Source organism: Sorex fumeus, unplaced genomic scaffold (assembly GCF_029834395.1).
Source record: "Sorex fumeus unplaced genomic scaffold, SorFum_2.1 ptg000098l, whole genome shotgun sequence".
Lineage (NCBI taxonomy): Eukaryota > Metazoa > Chordata > Mammalia > Eulipotyphla > Soricidae > Sorex > Sorex fumeus.
Window position 1 is genome coordinate 5037706 of NW_026606155.1, and position 23429 is coordinate 5061134.

Here is a 23429-nt window from a genome sequence, read left to right on the forward strand (position 1 = left end):
ACATTGCTAGGTCAAGAGACTTGTGTCGAAGAGTTGGAATCTGACTTGGCGAAAGTATATTTGCCTGGCCTGTCTATCTGAGGCCCTGGGTGAGAGAAAGAGGAGGAAATGTGGAAATCGCGTGGAAATGTCAGCTAGTAGAACCCGAACCCTGATATCCGAGCGAGGCCGTGGTGGGCTGAGTGCGAAAGCCCAGCCTCCTACTCACTCACCTCCGCCGGCTGGAACCGCCTCAGCGCACATGGGGCCCGCGGTCCAGGGGCCAGCAGAGACGGAAAACACTGCAAGCTAAGAACCTACACAGTTCGCAGGTAGAGATGAAAGGCTGCAGAAATGTTTATTGAATACAGTGCCAGGTTTATAAATAAAACGTATTTACAATTTCCATAGAGTTGGTCCCCCATCAGAGAGGTGGTTAAATCTCCAGACAGTTGATCTCAAGATTGACAGAAACTTGCAAGTCCATCTGTTTTCGACAGCCGCGGCGCGCGCTAACAAAACAACAACCACCCGTCTTTGCCATGGACGTGTTTAATGAACATCGGGCGAGATCTGGAGAGAGAACACCCTCCACCCAGGCCACAACCTTCCGACTCCCGGGGAAGTTAGGGACAGCAAGGGATTTCTGTCACCTACAGGACGACTTCGAGTTTTTGTTTTGTTTCATTTTTTTTAAAAAAAGAAAAGAGTAATTGCCAGTTGAAGGGAGAGATTAAGACACATTTGTGGAAATCTAGTCACTGCCGAGGAGATCAGAATCTTTAGGATATACAATAATTCCAAAGGTTTAAATAATTGAAAGAACAAAGAGCAGACAACCAAATTTACATTCTTTGTTTAGGAAGAAGTTCCCAATATGCTGAGGGGTTAGTTAGATATGCTGCTACGCTGACCGGCCCCAGCAGAGCCGGGTCTACGGGACAGCCACGGGTCACAATTTGCTTACTGGTATAGTCAGACATGCATTTATAAAGAGAATATAAAAATATGTACAGTCGCTAATCTTCGGATGTGTTTTTAAGTTGCCGAAAAGACACCAATTGATGTGTGCAAAAAGTTCGGTTTGTCAAAAGATCAGAAAAAAAGCCTTTCTTGGCGGCGGCGGGGCAGAGACCCCAGGAAGGCCCCCCAACACGTTTGCCTCGCCACCTGCCCCAGTCGGACGGAGAACGGGACCGCGGGAATGAGTGCCAAGAACTCAGCAGTCTTTTACGGCAAGACTCAGGCTCAAGCGGGATGCCAGTTAAACTAGTCACTTTGTATATATAAACCTATGTATATTATTTATAGAGCAGTTAGTTCTAAGGAGGGGCAAGAGTGGACGGGAAGGTGCTCGCAACCCCGGAGGTGAGGTCGGCCCGGCCCTCTCCTTACGCACGAACTCCCACGCCCTGCAGACACCAGCCCCCTGCCCCCGGCGCTGACCGTGCCCACTGCCAGCCGGGGGGAGCAAAGGCTTCTGTGGACGAGGCTTCACCTGTGCACCCAACAGCACTCAGCATCCCCCAGGTGGGGGGAGGGGAGGGGAGATACTTCCGGCTGCCAGGCAGGATGCTGGCCACACAAGAACGTGGACCCAAAGGTAGTCTTGGAAGACTGAGACCACAAAAGTCCCCCCCCACAACCCCTTCCCTAACCCCAGCTTCCGGAAAGACGGAGTGAAAGGCAAATTTTTGAAAACAAGCACCCGCACCCAAAAATCCTTTCCCAAGCTATTCCAGGTCACCGGGCCCAGGGCTGGGTCAACAGTCAGGCCACTAGGGGCACCCTAGGAGAAACCATCAGGTACCATGGAAACCGACACTTCCAGGAACCCAGCCCAGGGTCCCACACACCGCCAGAGGCCCCAAGCCAGGGCTAGATTCAGGGGCCCGTGGAAGCCGACCCTCAGCTCCTGGCATCTGCCTCTGCCGTGCAAATGCCCGGCCGGGTCCAGGGCAGAGGCGGGCAGCTCCTCTCCACGGCTCTGACCTCGCCCTCCGGCGGGAGGCGGACAAGCTCCGCATCGCCAGAGGAACCGGGAGTAGGAGAGGAAGCAGTCAGGGGGCTCAGGAAACGCAGCTGACTGCCAGGCTGGCTGCCAGGAGCGACTCCTCGTCTCCCTGGCAAATCCAAACCTCCCCCGACACACTCTCAAAACCCCAATCTCCTTGCTACGAAGATAGTCCATAAACACCCTGGAAAAATAATAACAACAATAAAAAATAATGCACATCAGCCTTCACAGAGTTTGCCACGACACGCAATTTTGCCGCTCAGGGCCTCCCCCACCAGGCAGCTCCGAGGCCCCGCATCTGAGTGTGGGTTACTGGTTTATAATTAGACACAAAATTCACTCTGGGCTGCAGTTTTATTTTCAGGCTGGAGCCCAGCATTAGTTCTGCTTGCTGGAGGAGGAGGGGTGGGGGTGGGCTGGAGAAAAAGCGAGAAGCCAACTTAGAGACATTTAAAAAAAAAAAAAACTTTTTTTCTTCTTTTTAAAAAGTCGAGGCAAAGGTAAGTAAGAATCACGAATGGAAACTCCCGAATCCCAAGGTGACGGCTCGTAGTGTCTTTTAGGCATGAGACTGGCTCTAGAGAAGGGACTACTGCTACCACGCACAGCGAGAAGATCGAGTTACGGACACAGCGGAGCATGTCTCTTGCACGGATGGTCTCAAATAGTGACATACAACAGGTTATCAGCAGCACGACTGAGAAGAACCCCGAAATACATGCTTGAGAAAGTGTTTTTTTGCCCCCCCCTTCCAGAGCTCTACTGCCTGAATTATTAAGTTACTGTAATTCACCACCACCCCCCCCCCGCCCGCCCTCCCCCCCTCCCCAAGTACAAGTAGACCTATGTCCATAAATAGGATGAAGCAATTGCGAATCTGTTTGCCTTGTAGGCGAGGTCTCCGCTCTGAGGTTGGTGACGGGAACCCGACCACCGCCAAGGGCTGGGGGGGGGGGTGGGGGGGGGGCGGCTCGAGGCGCGCTCCCCCTCCGCCTGCCTTGTCCCCTTTTAGATCTCAGCTTTACAAAGCAGTTAACACCACTTTTAAGTTAATGGTCTTTTTTTTTTTTATTTGGGAAAAAAAAAAAAGGACTAGCATTTATAACTTGGAATGGACAGAAATTGTCGTTTCTCGAACAGCGATGCCCCCAGCCGACTACTCTAGGGCCCCAAGTCAAGGTTGAGAAGGTTTTTAAAAAGAGAGTCCAAAGATGCTCCCTTGAGAAAAGGTGTCTGATAAAAATTTGTGTCAGCAGTGACAGCCTGAAACCCGTCTCATCCTGGCACAATGCGGACCGTGCTCAGCCAGCCCTCGGGCCTGGCCCCTGCGGGGTGTCACCGCCCCATGGCCCGGGACTCAGGAAGTACAGGAGGACCATCCTTCGAGGGCAACTCTAACTAGACAGTTTCTCCTTCACCCCCTTTTCTGCACAGCACCCCGAGGTAAACCAATTTTTAATGGGTTGGGTTTTTTTTTCTCCTTTCCTTTTCCTTCCGGTAAACCAGCTATGACAATTTATGCTAACAAACGGAACTAGAACCCATTGGACTAGGTTTCGGATTTTTTTTTCTTTTTTTTTGGTTTTTTTTTCTTTTTTTAATACAAATGCCTGACTGTGCTCAATTGTCAAGCCGCATGCATGAAAAACTGGCCAGCCCAAACAGTGTAGTAATCATTAGCAAATGGAACTGCGCGGATCCACTAAGTGCTTCCTTATCGTTAAGGTAGTACAAGTATTTATATCGGAAAACTGATGTGTAGCTTGATCTTTAGGGGACAGGACCACCAACCAAGACATGCAGATTTTGGGTGTGTGTGGACAGAAGGTACTTCTGACATTCAGTTTTGCTATATAGAAACAGAATGAGTAAATGAACTTTTTTTTTTTTTTGCAAGAGGTAAGTAAAAGATTCAATTTGATTCTTCTAGAGGGGGGGATAAAGGAGTTGAAAGTAGGTCTTCATTTTGCAGTCATCATCTGTACGAATTCTGAAAAGACAAACAATCATAAGTTTGTTATCTTCCAAGGCAGCGGCAAGGTTAGCGAGCACAGTTTCCCTCAGACAGACCACACGCCGGAGAGGAGAGCCCAGCACAGACACAGAGTCTCCAGCCTGAGGGGGAAGAGCGAGGCGGGGCTTACCTTCATAGTTGACTTGTCCGTCCCCGTCAATATCTGCTTCTCTGATCATTTCGTCTACTTCTTCGTCTGTTAGTTTTTCTCCTAAGTTTGTCATGACGTGACGGAGCTCTGCAGCGCTGATGTAGCCGTTGCCGTCCTGGGAAGGTTCAGAACGGGTTAGGGAGGGAGCCGAGGGGAGGGGGCCCCACACTCGTGCAAGGCGGTCTGCCGGGGGTGGGGGCCGCTGCCGGCATGTGTGCCCGGCCACTCCGCCACCCACCCCCGCCTCTAACTCACACCGCCTGAGCACCAGAGCAGGGATTTCATAAGCCACAAGAAAACCACAGTAGGGGCCAGAACGATAGCATAGCGGGTAGGGCGTTTGTTTTGCACACGGCCGACCCGGGTTCGATCCCTGGCATTCCATAAGGTCCCCCAAGCACTGCCAGGAGTAATTCCTGAGTGCAAAGCCAGGAGGAACCCCTGAGCATTGCTGGGTGTGACCCAAAAAGAAAAAAGAAAACCAAAGTAACCACCAAGAAATCCGACTCCAATTTCTCTGCTATTTTGTAACGCTTAAGTCTGCTCTGATAAGGTCACTCTGCATTAAGCCAGGGTGCTGAGGAGTGTGGCTTCCCCAACGGGGGCCAGCAGCGTGCTGCGAGCTCTCTAACAAGGACTGCTCCAGCCCTTTCAAAATCCAACAGGGGGCCAGAGAGATAGTGCGGGGTGCTTGCCTGGTGCTTGCCATGCACAATGTCAACCCGAGTTCGAGCCCTGGCACCCCATGGGGTTCCCCTGAAGCCGTCTGAGGTGATCCCTGAACACAGTCTGAGGTGATCCCTGAACACCACTGGGTCCATCCCCAAAACAGAAACAACCTAAAAGGACTGCCACCCTCCCACACACACCCGCCAAAAAAAAAAACAAAAAAAAAAACCCCAGTAAAACGCCATATGCAACGTGGACAGCAATTACCTTGTCAAACACTCGGAATGCTTCACGGATTTCCTCTTCACTGTCTGTGTCTTTCATTTTTCTAGCCATCATAGTCAAAAACTCTGGGAAGTCAATGGTGCCATTTCCTCAAATTACAAAAAAAAAAGAAGTGCGTGTAAATTAAGTGCTCCAGTGATGCTCCCGGTGCGGGTCACTTGGGAGCCCCATGACAGCCTGATTTTCTCAGAGACCACCACCGGCAGGCTGAACTGTTCCCACGGCCCACAGGTTTCACAACACTCAGGCCGACAACCGGGACAGCATTTGCGGGTACAAAGGAAAAGGCACACACAGAGACCCCCCTCACCACTCAAGGAGGAACTCCCTGTTCAAGCACACAGTGCCCCTCCACCCCCACTCGACGACCTTCTCCCGAGGGGCTGGGGTGCACGTTCCCTGAGACCAAGGGGACAAACTGCTTTAGGCTAGTGACACTGAGGAAGACCTAGGACTGGGCCACCAAGTTACAAGTCCAAACTGTTTTTAGGGAGCTGGAATGATAGTTCAGTGGGGAGGGCGCTTGCCCTGCACACGGCCAACAGGGGTTTGATCTCCTGGCAGCCACATGGTTCTCTGAGCCCTCCAGCAAAGATGGATCCCTGAGCTCAGAACCAGGAGTAAGCCCCGAGTACCACAGGGTGTGACCCCCCGCACCCCCCCAAAAAACCCCAAAAATCTGTTTTTAGGGTAGTGGTGACCTGGGAAATTTGACTTTGTTATGCAGAAGACCAGAATGGGTTACAAAGTCCTGAGGCCAGAGAAACGGCTGAGATCTTTTCCGCAAGCAACCAACACCCACAGCATCACGAAACCAAGCCTTAGCAGAGCTGGACACGACCTACACCCCTACCCCCAAACCAAGGGAGGGGAGTTATTTCTCAGCCACTGAGAGGCCACTTCATTCTTTTCTTGCCAAGCAAGTATCTATTTCCACAAAGGGCAAAGCTTAGAAAGCCCCAGAATTGTTTTCACAGCTCAGCTCATTAAAATTTCAGATGCTACGCCTGAAGCTCTCCAAAGATTCAATGCCCCACCCCACCCCCCCAAAAAAAACGAAGTCAGATGAACACGCCCAAAAGACAAGCCGTCTTGTGACCTGAAATTACAGGGTTAGGTTACTTGTTTTCACTAGTCCCTTCACTTGAAAATAGTCAGCGAGTCCTTCAAGTAGTTTTGGTTTCTACAACCGTAAAGTGCTACTTTCGTAGAAGACAAATATGATCCGGAGCGTCTGCTCACAATCATGCAGGGACATCCAGAGTTATTGGTGCTGCACCCCTTCATTCAGCAAGGTGCCAGAGCTCCGCCCTTCCTACACTGACACCCCAAGTGCCATTTCCTGGGGCCCCCGCACATAGCCAGGACCCTCCACCGCTTCCAGACAGGCTGCTCCTCTCGGCAGCCTCGAGTTGTGAACAATCCCATTTTCCAAAATCAGTGATTAAGCTCCAAGGGACCGGACTTCTATGCTAAGAGCGTCACCGAAACCCCTGCTTCTTCTAGCAAGTACAACTCGTTGTTCTTTCAATGACCTCACACCGTTTGTGTCAAACGGCGAATCTCAAGTCGACCCTCTCTCAAATCATCTAAGCCCCAAATTGCTCTCCGCTCAGCCTTCCAGCTTGACCGTGCGCCAGGCTTTGCGGTGTATTCGTGCGGAGTACAGATTTCCGGCGGAGGGGTTGCTCAAAAGCTGCTTCTGGAAGGAAGCGAGCAAGAAAAGGTCAGCTGTCCATCAGGCGGGAGGCCTCGGGAGCGGCCGGCCGGTGACAGCAGCATTACCTCAGGGCCACCTCTCCCCTCCTCCCCTTCTCTTACACTCTTGGCTGTGCCCTGTCATCGTCACGCACCTCACCTGATCCTCAGCAAGCTCTCGGCACATACACGCACACACATACATGCACGTACTTCACATGGCGCTCAGTTCTCTGCTAATCTGGGGGGGTGTCGGAGGGAGCACGCCCAGTGGTTCAGGGGGCGGGTAAGGCCTCTGAGCCGCCCCCCCCCCACCCCAGTCTGTACCTGCTAACATCTCAAGAAGAGGTCCTTCCTCTACTCTTAAGAGATCGAGTTTTTGAGGCTATTTGATATTTAGTGCAAGTGTTTTAGGCATTTTATCTACTAGCCACTGGAGAAGACGACTACTGAGCTCGAGGTCACAGCAAGTGGAAACGAGCAGTAAGACGATCTCAGCCAGGAAATGCTCAAGGAGCAGGCTGCAAGGGGACCACCACAGCAAGGACCCCGGCGTGTTTAGCTCCAGGCCCCCGGAAGCCGGGGATGCGTCTGGACCCGACTCGCACCGCGCTGCTGCTCCTCCGCAGCCCTCAGACCCTTACCGTCAGCATCCACCTCGTTGATCATATCCTGCAGCTCGGCCTCTGTTGGGTTCTGGCCCAGTGACCTCATGACGGTCCCGAGCTCCTTTGTGGTGATGGTGCCGTCACCATCCTTGTCAAACAGGGAGAAAGCTTCCTTGAACTCTGAAAACAAAAGTTCACCTTTGAGAATGAATGTCACTGACCCCGCCCAGCGCCACCGGACTGGCTTCCCCGGGACTGGCTGCCACCAGTCCAGCTGCGCGATCCATCAGGACCCGCCCGGTCTCTAGCCACTGAGGACAAGACTCCAGTCGCCCCTGAACTGGCCCTTCGCGGGCACAGGCCATCGAGCAAATAGCACTCCTGGCAACCGCTCCAGAAAACCGCGATGCTCTCTTGTCTTTAAAGGATGCTGAGCTCGAACTGGTCCTGAGTCCCACCCGAGTGTAGACTGGCCCACACCGTCCCTAAAGGCCTCTTCCTGTTGGACGCGCCAGCCCCAAGAACGCCTTGTTCCATAGCAACGTGAGGAGGAGTCCCGGGCAACCAGCCTACCTCAAAGGCACTCAGCGCCTCTCAGAGGCATTCCGAGTTTCCTCAAGAGAAACCGCCTCCAAAAAATATCTACATATATCCTCCAGAGAGTAATGCAAGCTAAAACCGAGGGCCAGAGAGACGGTATTTGGATTAAGGCCTTGCCTTGCCTGCGGCGAGCCCAGTCCAATTCCAGGAACCTCAGATACTCCAAGCCGAGCCCTGCCAGGAGTGACCCCCTGAGCACAGTGCCAGGAGTAAGCCCTGAGCACTGCTGGGTGAGGCCCCCAAAACAAGCACAAAAAAAAATACCTTAAAACCTAAAGTTCATCGATTTGCTCGAGCGGGCCCAGTAATGTCTCCATTGTGAGACTTATTATCACTGTGTTTTGCATATCGAGTACGTCACGGGTAGCTTGCCAGGCTTTGCCGTGCGGGCGAGATACTCTCGGTAGCTTGCCGGGCTCTCTGAGTAACTTCCATCCAGCTATGACAGGTGCCCTAACTCTCGTTTTCTCCCACCCACCCTCACTGATTGTCACCTGGCCAATACAAGATTTTAGGGTGGTTCCTTACAAGCCCAGTGACGCAAGAATTCTAAAAGGACCTCTTTGAGCAAAAGGCTGTTTCCTCTTCTGATTTGCAAGCCAACCTGCTGAAACAAATACTTCAGAGTACAACAAATGGACTGTCTTGGTCCCACTTTTTTTTTCCTTTTCACATAATCTTCCAATTAGTGGCAATGATATCCGGCCTCAGTATTTCTGCTTACTTAGTTGCCACTTAAGTGCTTAGAGCACTTCAGATTTTAGGAAGGGGAGACAGGCGTCACTGAACCCAAGCTGAGTCCCGTCTAGCTCTGGTTTAAGGGGACCTGCACCACCCCGGACTTACCAGCGATCTGCTCCTCGGTCAGCTGATCGGCCTACAGGAGAAAGAAAAGGTTACAGTTCAAACCCAACTGCTACAGTTTCTTCTCCAATTACTCTCTGCCCAGGGAGGTCTGGGAGCACAACCTATGGACCAACCCTCCGAAAATTTTCCACTGCCATTTAATGACAGCCATCAGAATTATGAGAGCCCCAGGTGACACTGTGAAGACAAAGGATGTCACTTTCCCGGGCCTGTGGCCCTGCGCCCTCCTGTCCAAAGAGGGAGGGGGGACCGCCTCATCTGAAAACAGGGCTCCTCTAGCGGCAACAGGCCCCGTGGCATCTGCAGCATCACAGGCGGAGAAGGGAGAGCGCCACCTACCGGCCCGAGCCCCCACAGCGCCCGCAGGCGCCCAGGGATCCAGCCAGGCGCCGCTGGCACCGCAGCCAACTGCGAGCAGGATCGAGTCCAGGGTAGGCTTTCACTCACCGCACCTTGCGCATTGCTGCGGGCGCTTCCAATCTCCAAATTGGAGTTACATAATGGCATTGTGTCGAATTAAGGGGCTTTTACATCCAGCAGGAAAAAAAATAAATACATAGCAAGGGGTTACCCTTCCCACTTCATTCTGCTGTAATGAATGCTTTCCAATCATTTAAATGAGGCACTTATTTGTTGGAGGCCAACAATTACTATGGCTAATGCCCTCAGTCAAATTATCCTGTGAAGCAGGGCTCGGAAGCCGTTTCAGAACTGCAAAAAAACTATGGACGGCACACACAAAAAAAAACAAAAAAAAACCCAAAAGATTCCGAGGTTACCCTCTCTTTCTTTCTGGGAGAGAAAACTTCGCTGGAAAATATTTACTCTCCCCACCTCTAGGATGACATAAGAGTTGCTCATAATAAGCACGCTTTACTGGAGGTGGCAATTCTCACTTGCATTATTTGGTCTCTGCAACACACAGCCTGCGCCTCCAGTCAGGGGAATTCAGCTCTCAAGGAGAGCTAATATGTATTTTTATTTTAATGAAGGACGCCTAATGAAGCCAGTTACAAAGAGAAAGCCAACCACAAATCCAGTCCAAGTCCTAAATGAAAACTTTCCATAGAAATGGGGTTCTGCTATGTTGACTGGAGGAGGGCGGGGGGCTTCTTTGTTTCAAGTAATTTTTCCAAACTGGGCTTCCTCCCTTCCCAAGCCGCCGAGTCACTGCAAATTGGGTTTTCTTTTGCTAAAAGGCGGCGACACGATGATGATTTATGTAACGCCAGGGCTCCGTCTGTCTTGTACAACAGGAAGCACGGCCACACCTTGCAGGAGAAAACTGTCGCTGTTCCGGGGAGGGGGGCGGGGGGGGATCAGTCCCACCTCGCCCCCAAACTCTCCTTCCGATGGGGATGGGGAGGGGGGGAGGGCTGTGCAAGCATCACCCCCCCCCGACCCCCTCCCCCAAGCAGAGCCAGCCCCGGGGGCAAAGGTGATGGGAACCTGCGGGCAGAGGGTGATGTCAGCCCTGCGGGGCCCGGGAGGAAGGGGCCGTGGCCAACACGCCCATCGGGGCGCGCACAGGCGCATCTGGCGAGCGCGCAGGCTGCGGAGAAAGCGGAAACGCCGAGGACAACGAGGATGGGGAAGTGGAGGGCGGGCTGGGGCGCCAGGACCACCCCCTCGCGCCCGCCCGCCGCGCCGTGCCGCGCCCCGGCCCCAACTCCAGGGCCACGCGGCGCCCGCCCGCCCCGCGCCTGCCTCCCACCCGCGGCTGCTGCTGCTCCCCCAGGCGCCGCGCCCGCCGCCGCCGCCTCCTCCTCCCCGAGCAGAAACTTCGCGTCTCTAATGGAAACCGAGGCGCGCGCCAGCTCCCGCCTCCTCCCCCGCCCCCCCCCGCCCCAATTAGCGCGGGCCGCGGGCGCGCGCGCGCCTCCCGCGGGAAGGGGCCTCCGGGTGCAGCCGCAACGCCGCCCGCGGGGCCGCCCGCCCGGGGGTCGCCGGGTGCCGGTCGCGCCACCCGAGCGGGGTGGGGTCTCTGTGTGTGTGTGGGGGGGGGGGGGGGCCCAAGCCCGGCCCGCAGCTTCCGCCCGCCCTCTCGGGCCCCCCACCCCTCGCCTTCCTGCCTTCACCCCACCCTTCCCCGGCTCCTTCCTTCCCAGCCCACGCCCGTGGCGCGCCCCCCCCCCCCACAACCGGGCGGGAGCAGAGGGAAGGGGGGAGGACGGCTGAGCGGGGTCGGTACTGGGAAGAAGGGTGGTGGTGGTGGTGGTGGTGTGGGGGGAGGCGGGGACTCACGACGACCACCCCCTTCCACCCCGCCACCCCAACGGCGCGGTGGGAGCAATGTGCGCCACCGGCTCCCGGGCCACCCATTCATTCTGCCGTGCGCCCGGGCCCGCGGCCGCCTTCGGAACTGGGAGAGGCAAGGGCGGGGGAAGCAGGCGGCGAGGGGTGGGGGGGGACCCGGAGCGCGGCCCCGCCCGGCTCCCCACCCCCCCCCCCCTCCGGGGCCCCGGCCGAGGCGCAGCGCTGCGGGCTGCCCGGGTGCGGCGCGCTGCGTGCAGCGGTGCGGGGCTGGGGGAGGGGGGGGGTGGATGCGCCAGGGCCCGGTGCGGTCGCGCCTGGGACGACCCCCCCACCTCCACACACACACTCCTCCACCCCGCAATCCCGCTCGCGGTCAGCCCAAGGCCAAGTCCAGCTCCAAGGGGGGGGGGGGGGGCAGACCAAAATTTAAATGAGAAGCCCCGGGGGTGGGGGGGGGGGAAACGACGAGGAAACCGAGATGCAAATCCGGAATGCATCCCTCCTAACCGCAACTGCTGCGTAACACCCGGAAAAAAATAATATTAATAGAGAGCTCCCCCCCACCCACCCCCTACTCTCTCCTTCCTTTCTCTCTCTTCCCCTCTCGGCACTTGCACACGCACACCGATACCCCAGAAATCAAAATCCGGGAGGTGGAGTGGGGGGCGACACCCCCGAGCCGGAGGCTGCTCCCGCGGCCACTCCCGACCTACCATGGTGCGGGCGAGCGCAGGACGAGCCGAGGGGGCGAGGGGGGCTGCACCAGCTCAGGGGCTGAGACGGCGGCGGGGGGCCTCCGCGGTGGCTGCTGCTGGCCGCTGCCGCTGCTGCCGCTGCTGCTGCCGCTGCCGCTGCTGCCGCTGCTGCTCGGGCGCGGGGGTGCGCGGGGCGCTGTGCCGCCTGTGCCTGCCGCCTGTGCCTGCCGCCTGCGCTCCGGCCCCACCGCGAGTAACGGCGCCGCGCCCGCGAGCCTGCCAGCACCAGTGCCGAAGCGCGAGCCTGCGCGCCGCCGTATATATACGGCGCGCCGTATCCCTCCGCCGCCGCCGCCGGCGCGCGCCTCGCGCCGGGCCGGGCCTCGCGCGCTGGCCCCGCCCCCCGGCGCGCCCGCCGCCCGCCGCCCGCGCGCGCCCCGGCGGCAGAGCCGAGCCGGGGGACGCCGCTCCCCGGGGCCGGCCCCGCCCTGGCCCCGCCGCGCACGCCCCGGGTCCCGCGCCCGCCGGCCCGCGTGCTGGGCTGGGGGGTCGCTTGGGGGGCGGGGGGCCGCCGCTGGGCGCCGGGGCTGCGGGGGCGGGAGGCGCGCTGACCGCACATCCTCCAACCGCCCAGAAGGATCTGGAAGGGGCCAGAGCCCTCCTCCCCCGGGAAGAAGGCGCTTGAGCCCGGTGCCTGTGTGTGTCTGAGTAGTGCGGAATTCGTGTCTTTGCTCGGGGTGGGCTTAGCCACTCGTTCATGTATTTCACGTTCCCACGGAATACTTTTGCCGGTTTGCCGGAATAGTAACTCTCCACCCACCCCCCCACCCCACCAGTTCTGTTCTCTCTCTCTCTTTTTTTTTTTCCTCCCCTATGGAAAGCACTGTTCATTCTGAGCTGCTCTAAACTGAACCATGCATCTTCTACAGCCCAAGCTTTGCAACGTTTATGTGTTTATTTTTTTGGTGCGTTTTGTTTCTCTGAATGTTCCTGGTTCTGAGTTGATCAGATCTGAATTTAGAGATCCGTGCACACAAGGAAAAACAGAATCCCCTCCCCTCCCTGACGGCCCTAGCTAGCACACAGCTTCATCAGACCACCGCTTAACGCATAATCTAGTAGGTTCCCCTTTAAATACTATTTCATCCTTGATTTTCCTGGGGCTTGGGTGATTTTTTTTTTTGTAGTACAGAAAAAGCGTGGTCAGTTCTTCATTTGAAGCCCAAGTCGGTTTTTTTTTCCTTCAAAAAAGAAAAAAATTAAGCCATTTCATTCCTGGCCAAGGCTGAACACAGAATTTGATCTTTTGTTTACAGCGTCTGGACAACAGTTCCAAGTTATCACTTGCTTGTCCCTTCTGGGAACGTGGAGATTGGCAGCTCTGTTCCAAAAGATTTTGCTTGATTTTCCACAGTTCTGACTTTCACGGAGCCTGCAAAAATGATGCTTTTGGGGGGGGGGGGTTCTTTTTTCAAAATGATGTTTTTAAAAGAATGGGAAATTGTTCAGGCACATTGCAGATGCCAGAGGACTGCCTGGGTAATCCCGGTCAAGCATCTGTGGAAATGTTCTGGCTGATAGTCCTCCTGGAATGCTGCAGAAAGGGTTAGCCTGCTCTTCAATTTCAAAAGCAGGGCCAAAGAGGTAGTTCAGCCACCAGAGTGCTTGCACCAGGCATGACCCCTCACACCCTCGGAAAGAACTGGGAATAACCCACTGAGCCCATCAGGGGTGACCTCAAAGCATTCATCATTCATCAGAACAACAATCAAAGCCTACAGCAGCCAACAAGGGACCGGTACGACCTTCCCTCTGCAGATTGGAAAGGCTGTACTTACTTTGCCAATCTGCCAATCATCCCCATCACTGTCACCATCAAGTTGGAAATAAGAACATAGAGGAAGGACTAATATTTATATAAAGTCAATTTCAATAATCCTGTGAGCGACATGTCTGAACGGCCAAGTACTTGGTTAAACTGCATCTCCTTCTGGGCCCAGGAGAGGAGAAAACTCCACCAGCTGGAGCTCAGATTTTGCATGCAGGAGTCCCAAGTTCAGTCCCTGGCACTGAACTCGCACAGTCCTCCAAGCACACCACGGGTAATTTTAAAAAGCTCCATTACTAAGGGAATTTGTATTTTTTGGTCACTCTTTCTATAAAGTCATTAGTTAAGTGCATTTAAAAGCAGAGCTTGAAGGACTGAGCATATGCTTTCCATGTTGGAAGCCTGGGTTCAATCCTAGGGCCTTCCAAGTACAGGGTATGAAATACTCCTCTCCCTTGGCCCCCAGATTTAAAAAAAATACACACACATATATATACATGTGCACACATGTATATATAAGTATACGTTACAATATTGACTGAGAAACAAGATATGTTAAATTTTTAAGGATCCATTAGGGGCAGGAGACTTAGTACAGGGGTTAAAGTGCTTTTGCCTTGCACACAGAGAGCACTGATCAATTCCCTGCACTGCCTATGGTTACTTCCAGGAGTGATCTCTGACCTCAGAATGGGCCTAAGTATTACTATGGCCCAAACCCTCCCCCCCCAAAATAGAGTTCATTAGCGTTTAACAGCTTCTATTCCATATGGTTATTTTAGTTAAGTTGTTATCATCTCTGGTTTTGAAAACCAGGAATTCCATAAAATAATGTTTCCCATTATTTAACCTATTCCACCCAAATAAAAGAAACTGTTAGATGACTTTCCTTGCTAAAGACTATGCATTCAGAATCATTTTATTTATAATAAAATTCACTTTCTGGTTCTTCAAATTTTACTAGCCTTCTCTTTTGGCAATTCTTTCGTGTATCAAAGCACATCTTTGCTTTCAAGTCTATTGCACTTAAAACGAGGTCATGCTTTGCTAAGTTTTATGACTATTTTGACACACTGAAATATAAGAAGGTCAAGTGACTTGCCCAAGATCTTACCGTGAGTCAGTTATGGGAATATAAAATAGAGCAAAAGTCCTGACTCAGGGGTTTGAATATTAGATTATATATCAGTGGAATCAATATCCAAACTTTATTTTTGCAGTGCTGGGGATCAAACCCAGGGTTTTACCCAGGTGAGGTATGTACTTAACCACCGAGACACAGCTCCTCCCTAATACTTGCAATTTTTAAGTGCACATGTGAAGAATTTGCCTATTTCATAAAACACATTTTACTACTACTTTGATGACCTCTGGATTTTTTATTTAAGTCAGTGGACTTAAAAAAAAAAACAAACAAACAGCTAGGGACCACATTTGGTGGCAGTAGGCAGGTCTAGGAAGTTCTCCGGCTGGAACTCAGGGCTTTGTCTAGATTAGGTATGTTTCTTACCACTGGAGCAATCTCCATGGCCCTCAGGTAGAGTCTTTTTACTGAATAAAATTCCTAGTTGATGGAGTGATGAACAGTCATGAACATAAGCCACATTAACTGTGATGCTATAATTTACTGAGAACCAAAAGCTTATGGAATATTTCAAAATATTGAAAATAAATGATTTCAATAAAATTATACTGAAGGGAAGAAAAGTAGAAAGAAAGCCTAAACCAGAAACCTCACGTATCATTTCTACCCCTCACCTGACCATTTCTGGTCCTCACCTGACCAATGGTTGCATATGTTCATGTATAAAACAAGAAGTTTGAACTGGATCTATAAATTTCTTCCAGCTGTAAACCCCGAGATCCTAACTTATCTCATAACCCTACATGTATATGACAAATAGATGTATATATGCCAGGATGCACATGTTGATGATGGAAAAGTTAAATGGAAATTGCTTAAAAGTAACATTTGTAGGGCTGGAGTGATAACACAGTGGGTAGGGCATTTGCCTTGTAATGCAACTGACCTGGGTTCGATTTCCAGCATCCCGTATGATCCCCTGAGCACTGCCAGGAGTAATTCCTGTGCATCGCCGGGTATGACCCAAAAAGCAAAATAATAATTACCTGCACTGCATTGTCCTCTCACTGTTCATCGAGTTGCTCGAACGGGCCCAGTAACGTCTCTATTGTGAGACTTGTTGTTACTGTGTTTGGCATGTGCAGGCGAGATACTCTCGGTAGCTTGCCGAGCTCTCCGAGAGGGGCGGAGGAATCGAACCCGGCTGGGCTGGCCAGCTGCACTCAAGGCAAACACCCTACCGCTGTGCTATCGCTCAATAATAATACTAATAATAATAACATTTGCTGGACACGGGGCTAATATAAGGGGTTAGGTGTGTCCTCAGCACACAGGTCCCCTAAGCACTGCCAGGTGTGGTCCCAAATCCCAAAATAAACTCACATTTGCTGAGTATTGATATGGCCAGGCCCTGTGCTGAATGTCCTGATTTATTCTCCTGCCCATCCTGTAAGGCAGCCATCATTATTATTATCATCTGCATCATTATCCTGATGTGGAAATTGGAGCAGTGAAGGATTCGACAATCCTGCTGTTTTAAATGGTGAACCCCAAACACCCACCCCAAGAAGCAACATTTTCAGCATTCAGTATTAAAAGTAGTTCCTTCAATTCATTGAAAAAATGTAGTTTAGGGGCCGGAGAGATAGTACAGAGGGGAGGACACTTGCCTTGTGTGCAGCCGAACCTGGGTTCGATCCTCGGCATCCCATATGGTCCCCCGAGCACTGCCAGGAGTGATTCAGGAGTGTAGAGCCAGAAGTAATCTCTGAGCATCACCAGCTGTGACCAACTCCCCAAAAATGTTTAGTTTAATTTGTATTGGGGTAGGTGCAAATAATGAGATTAAAGTGTGTTTGGAGAGGCTGGGAGGATGGCTCAGGGTTGGGGCACATGTTCAGAATGCCAAGCCTTGGGTTCCAGCCATGACCTCACAGTCATCCGTCCCACCTGCCCAAGTCCATTGCTGGGAGTGATGTGCTAATGAAGGTAAATAAATGTGGCTCATCTCTATATTGGGCTGGAGTGATAGCACAGTGGTAGGGCGTTTGCCTTGCACGCAGCCAACATGGCTGACCCGAGTTCGATTCCTCCGCCCCTCTCGGAGAGCACGGCAAGCTACCGAGAGTATCTCGCCCGCACGGCAGAGCCTGGCAAGCTACCCGTGAGGTATTCGATATGCCAAACACAGTAACAACAAGTCTCACAATGGAGACATTACTGGGCTTGCTTGAGCAAATCGATGAACAATGGGAGGACCATGACCATTTCTATATTCTGTACCCACTGATTTTTTTTTTAATTTTTATTAGTGAAACACCATGAGGTACAGTTGTAGATTTACAAATTTTTGTGCTTGGGTTTCGATTATACAATGATCAAATACCCATCCCTCCACCAGTGCCCATTTTCCACCACCACGGATTCCAGTATCCCTCCCACCCCCATCCCCCCCATCCCATCCTGCCTCTGTGGCAGGGCATTCCCTTTTGTTCTCCCTCTCCTTTTGGGTGTTGTGGTCTGCAAAAGAGGCACTGAGTGGCAATCATGTTCAGCCCATCGTCTACTTTCAACATGCATCTCCCCTCCTGGGAGGATCCTCCAAACACCCTTTATTTGGTGTTCCCTTCTCTATCTACCCAGTGATTTTTAATCACAATAGGATCATGAGAATGCAGTGATAGCTTTATCTCCCATACAAGAAGACATTATTTGGGGGGCTGGGGTAGGGTGGGAAGTGGAAACCCAAAGCAAAGCATCCACCTTGAGATGTTTCCTAGCTGGGTGACATTCCTCATTTTGCAGAAGCGACTGACTAAGAAGGTGAGGAGACTGGCTTACCATCAGGCACTCGCGAACGGCTCTCTGCATTTGGAGGACGGCAACCCTGGGCTCTCTCTTGCCACTCCTGTTCCAAGTTGCACACCCAGGATTTGAAATGGCTTTGTTTTGTTGCAAATAGGTCTCCATTGCAAAACCTAAATTTAAGACATCAATCAATCAATCAATCAAAATCAGAAATGTCACCCTTATGTTTCCTAGCATATTCAGTATAAACTTGCCAAACTGAAGGAACACTGCACGTCAGAGCTCCCGGTTTGAGCCCTGGGACCGCATGTGAGCACTGCCACAAATGAGCCCATGAGCACTGCCAGGAATGAATGCTGAGCGCAGAGTTGGGATAGTCTCCCAGCACTGAGAAATGTTGGGTTTGACTCCAAAACCAAAGGACAATAAAAACCAACAATAAATGTATATATTTGAATCAACCTCAGAACAAGTATCCATCCAGTTAAATATTTACTGTACCTACATTCTTCTAGACACTATGACAATATACAGCACACAGACAGGTATCTCATTGCCTTCCTGTAAAAAATGAAATCATTTTTAGGGTGTGTGTGTGTGTGTGTGTGTGTGTGTGTGTGTGTGTGTATCTGGAGGAAGCTTCGCTTTGATTCATGGCTTTTATGAAATAACCAGTCTAAAATACATTCACTGCATATAACTAGAGTAAAATGAATTCGCTACTTAGATAATCTCCTTTTCTCTTTCATTCTACCTAATTTGGTTTTTGGTTTAGAGGCTCTGTGCTTTGGGGTCACTCCAGGTGGTGCTCCATGCACTGCCAGAGGTCACACCAGACTTCCCCCATGCCAAGCCTGATCCCCTAGTCCTCGTTTGAGGACTGTCAAGTAATATGTAACACCAGGCTGGAACTCCTTTCCTGAACTCTCACGAGCAGGAAACCATACCTTCCATCACTCTCCCGTCCCGCCCACCTTCTCTGTCCCACAGTCCAACTGCAGTGATGGTTCCTGCTCTCTGCACTCTCCCTCACTAACCAGCTCCAACAGCTAAAACAGATTTTTTGTTTCTCTGTATAGTTGCTTCATCACAGTAATAACAAGTCTTACAATGGAGATGTTACTGGGCCCGCTCGAACAAATCGATGAACAACGGGAGGACAGTATGACAGTGCTACAATATATATATGCATTTCATCAATAAACTCTGCAGGATTGGTATAAAAGCTCTTCTATCCAGGTCAGAAAGACAGTATAGGGGTAAATGCCCTTGTCTTTAGAAAGATGGCATTCATCTGGGGAACATCACGAATCACGAATCACGAATTACGACCATCCTGTTATTCGTCGATTGCCTCGTGCAGGCCCCATAAAGTAACAAAATAGGAGACTAACACCCAAGAATGGCAGAAATTAGTACCAAGAATTTTGCTCCATGGCTTAGAGGCCAGTCACACATGCTAGGGGAAAAGGGAGCTCAGGTAGAGAAGAGAGCATCAAATAAAGGGTGTTGTGAGGATCCTCCCAGGGTGGGAGAAGCATGCTGAAAGTAGACTATAGACCAAACATGATTGCCACTCAATGCCTCTTTTGCAAACCACAACACCCAAAAGGAGAGAGAGAACCAAAGGGAATGCCCTGCCACAGAGGCAGGGTAGGATGGGGGGGATGGGAGGGGGAGGGATACTGTGACCCACGGTGGTGGGAAATGGGCACTGATGGAGGGATGGGTGTTTGATCATGGTATAATTGAAACCCAAGCACAAAAAATTTTAAGTCTACAACTGTACCTCATGGTGTCTCACTAATAAAAATTTAAAAATTAAAAAAAAAATGCCCTTGTCTTGCACCCAAATGACATGGGTTCGCTTCCCAACACCATATATGGTTGGTCCCCTGAGCCCTGCCAGGAGTGATCCTGGAGCACAGAGCCAGGAGTAAGCTCTGAGCACTGCTGGGTGTGACCCTGTCCAGTAACAAAATACTTCACTATATTTTCATTTACTTTTTTTTTTGCTATTGTGGGGCTGGAGATGGGTAAGGCACGATGCATAGGGCATTAGCTTCACATGTGGCTGACCGGAATTCCACCCCAGGCACCTCACCTGGGTCCCCTGAACCCTGCCAGGAGCGTTCCCTGAGTGCAGAGCCAGGAGTTAGCCCTGAGCACCTCTGGGAGTGGGTTAAAACTTAAAAAAATAATAATAAAGAAAGAAAGAATTTTACTGTTTTTTTTCTTTTTCATTTTACTTTTTATTATTATCTTCTTCCAGTAACTCACAGGTAAAGAATAGTGGGAGAGGGGGTGGAGCAATAGCACAGCGGGTAGGGCATTTGCCTTGCATGCAGCCGACCCAGGTTTGATTCCCAGCATCCCATATGGTCCCCCGAGCATCAACGGGAGTGATTCCTCAGTGCAGAGCCAGGAGTAACTCCTGTGCTGGGTGTGACCCAAAAAAGCAATAAATAAATAAATAAATAAACAAAAAAGAATAGTGGGATAGAGCTCAGGAGACAGCACAGGGATCGGTGCCCCCAACTCAATCCCAGGCATCCCCCTTACTAACCCCCCAAGCACTGCAGGTGTCATCCGGTGGTGTCCTCCTGAACACTGGAGTGGCCCTGGTAGTCCCTGACACCCCCGTGCCCAAGCTGCACCACATCCTTGCGTCTTCAATTGAATCATCGAATCCAGCGGCTCCTGGGCCTCTGACCTCTGCTAGGGACACCCCAAAAAGTTCTGGGAGAGAGGTCAAAGGTCTGAGGTATGGGCTTTGCATGGAGGAGCCCAGGGTTTGATCCCCAGACACCACAAGGTTCCTCGAGCATCACCGGGAGTGACCATTGAGCACCAAGCCTGGAGTAGCCCTCCCCAAGCACTGCCAGGTATGACACCAAAACAAAATATATAAATAAGGGGCCAGAGTGGTAACACAGTGGGGAGGGCATTTGTCTTGCATGCGGCTGGCCAGGGTTCAATCCCCAGCATCCCATATGGTCCCCTGAGCATGGCCTGGAGTGATTCCTGAGTGTAGAGCCTGGAGGAACCTCTGAGCATCACCAGGTGTGCCCCCCCAAACAAAAACAACAAAAAACAAAATACATAAATAAATGGGCTGGAGCAATAGCACAGTGGTAGGGCATTTGCCTTGTGCGTAGCCAGCCCGGCCGAGCTGGGTTCGATTTCTCCGCCCCTCTCGGAGAGCCCGGCAAGCTACCGAGAGTATCTCGCCCACACTGCAAAGCCTGGCAAGCTACCCGTGACGTATTCAGTATGCCACACAGTAACAAGTCTCAAAATGGAGATGTTACTGGGCCCACTCGAGCAAATCAATGAACAATGGGAGGACAGTGACAGTGACATAAATACAAATAGAGGGGAAATTCTATTGCATTTAAATTTGAAAACATTACCCTCTGAAAATAAGTAAAGCATGGCCCATTTGGGGCTGGAGCGATAGCACAGCGGGGAGAGCATTTGCCTTGCATGCGGTCAACCTGGGTTCGATTCCCAGCATCTCATGTGGTTCCCTGAACACCACCAGGAATAATTCCTGAGTGCAGAACCAGGAGTAATCCCTGTGCATCGCCAGATGTGACCCAAAAAGAAAAAAAAAATGTACGGCCCATTTTGACACAGTGCATTTGTTTAGCATCCAGATTTCCTCTACAGTGGTAGCAATATTTCTGTACCCACCATGCCCATCACCAGAGTGCCAGGGTCCCTTCACATTATCCCGAGCCCTCCCCTTACTGTCCCAGCCACCTCTCTGTACCCTCATATGCCAATTCTACAGACTGCATCTCAGGGTCCTTTCCTTTGGGGTTGGAAGGGTCATCCCTTCCTCAATTTCTTGAGAGCATCTATAACGTGACGTGACTCAGACAAGACTGACTGCCCTGTTGCGGGTTTCAGCTGGCCGCGTCCATCAGTACAGTTAACCATCTACAATGCGACGCTTCCAAGTGGCTCTGCTTCTGCCCCATGTGTGCCCCGCTGCCTTTTCGAAAACGCTTCCCTTTGTGGAGCATGACACCTGCCCTCCACTCCCAGGCTTGCTTGCGCTTGTTTTCCTAGTAGCTGTGGTGATGGATTTGCACTCTTCCCTCTCTGGCCTGGTCTGCCCTGTGATCAAGGGCATGAATATGCAACACAGCAAGCCAGGGGCAGGGAGAGAGAACAGAGCAAAATCAGGGTCATTCATGAAACTGGACCCATGACTTGGGCCTTCCTAACTTTCTGCTTCAATCTACTGAGCTCTGAAGTCACCGGGGGTTAGACAGACTCAGGGACCGACTGTGCGAATAGTCAGGCTCAAAGCTATCCAGTGGGGTAGAATCATCACCACTGACACTGAATTCAAGCTGATTTAGTTGAGTGTGATTAAAGAGCATGATTAACGATTGAGCAAGGGATTCTCTAAGAGATACAATATGGGATTTTTTTTTTGTTTTTGGTTTTGTTTCTGGGCCACACCTGGCAGTGCTCAAGACTTACTCCTTGAGGGCTGGAGCAATAGCAGAGCGGGTAGGGCGTTTGCCTTGCATGCGGCTGAGCCAGGTTCGATTCCCAGCATCCCATATAGTCCCCTGAGCACTGCCAGGGGTACTTCCTGAGTGCAGAGCCAGGAGTAACCCCTGTGCATCACCGGGTGTGACCCAAAAAGAAAAATAAAAAAGGCTTACTCCTGGCTCTGTGCTCAGGAATCACTCCTGGTGGGGCTCAGGGGACTCTATATGGTGCCAGAGATCGAATCAGGGTTGACTGTGCATAAGGCAAGTGACCGACCTGCCGTACTAATTCTTCGGCCCTTGGGGTAACATTAAGGTACCACTTAACTCAAAAGTCATGTGCAAATGTTACTTTAACCAACATGCAAAGGATAACCAGTGATTTTTCATTTCTCTTACATGCACTGGACTAAAGGGCAAACCAGAGAGCAATGCCAAGATTCATCCGAGCAAACGTTGGTGTTAGCAGCTTATGAATGGTCGAACCGATGTTCAGTTAAGGGGCAGGTGGCTCCAGTGGAGAGCTGGAAGGACAGGTTTTAGGGTTACTCAGTGTGCCTAAAGAAAAGAATCAGCAATGACACACATTTGAGGCTTTCACTGAGTCCTTGCTATGCAGAAAATCAGGGCATAATGATAAACCAGATAAATCAGTGCTGATTTTGGATACCAACCAATGGGCCTCACCAATTTTAACTAAGTTAAAAATCTAGCTTGGTGATTGTGAGGGTTGGCTTTGAATCATAATGAATAGTTTTCGGCCTCCCTCCTGGATCTATGCTAGCCAATGCATTACTAGCTACAAGCCATATCTTTTTTATCTCGGGTTTGGGGTAGGGGGACTACGGGTCATTCTCAGAGGTGCTCAGGGAGTACTCCTGGCTCTGTGCTCAGGAAAGGCCCTGGCCATGCTGGAGGTGGCGGTGGTGCATGCATAGTACATCAGACTGAATCAGGATTGGCTGCACAAAAGACAAGCATCTGAACCCCTGGACTATCTCTCCGATCCTCAAATTTGACTCCTTAAATCAAAATGAATGAAAATTAGGAGTAGATGGGAATGAACATAAGATCAGAAGTAATGATATTTGAGGGGCAGGAGCAAAAACTTTGGGGATTGTGCAGTTGTTCTGCATATCAATACAATAAACAAACGCGTTGGTAACCACATTACCTAAACTATAATAAAAAAAATTGTTTTAATTAAGAAATTGAGTCCTTCAGTCTCACTGGCAAAATTCAAGTACCATTTTTTTTTTTGCTTTTTGGGTTATACCCAGCAATGCTCAGGGGTTACTCCTGGCTCTGCAGTCAGGAATTATTCCTGGCGGTGCTTGGGGGACCATATGGGATGCTGGG

The 23429-nt window shown here is 51.4% G+C and overlaps 1 protein-coding gene across 1 annotated transcript; it reads right to left on the bottom strand.

Moving 5' to 3' along the window:
- Positions 1 to 312: 312 nt before the first annotated feature.
- On the bottom strand, positions 313 to 11999 carry CALM1 (calmodulin 1). The gene is made up of 6 exons (XM_056134343.1): positions 11858 to 11999; positions 8868 to 8898; positions 7458 to 7601; positions 5098 to 5204; positions 4141 to 4276; positions 313 to 3986 (listed from the first exon to the last, which is right to left on the bottom strand). Exons 1-6 carry the CDS (start codon positions 11858 to 11860, stop codon positions 3958 to 3960), a joined length of 450 nt encoding a protein of 149 aa, XP_055990318.1. The 5' UTR covers positions 11861 to 11999; the 3' UTR covers positions 313 to 3957.
- Between the last annotated feature and the right edge of the window lie 11430 nt (positions 12000 to 23429).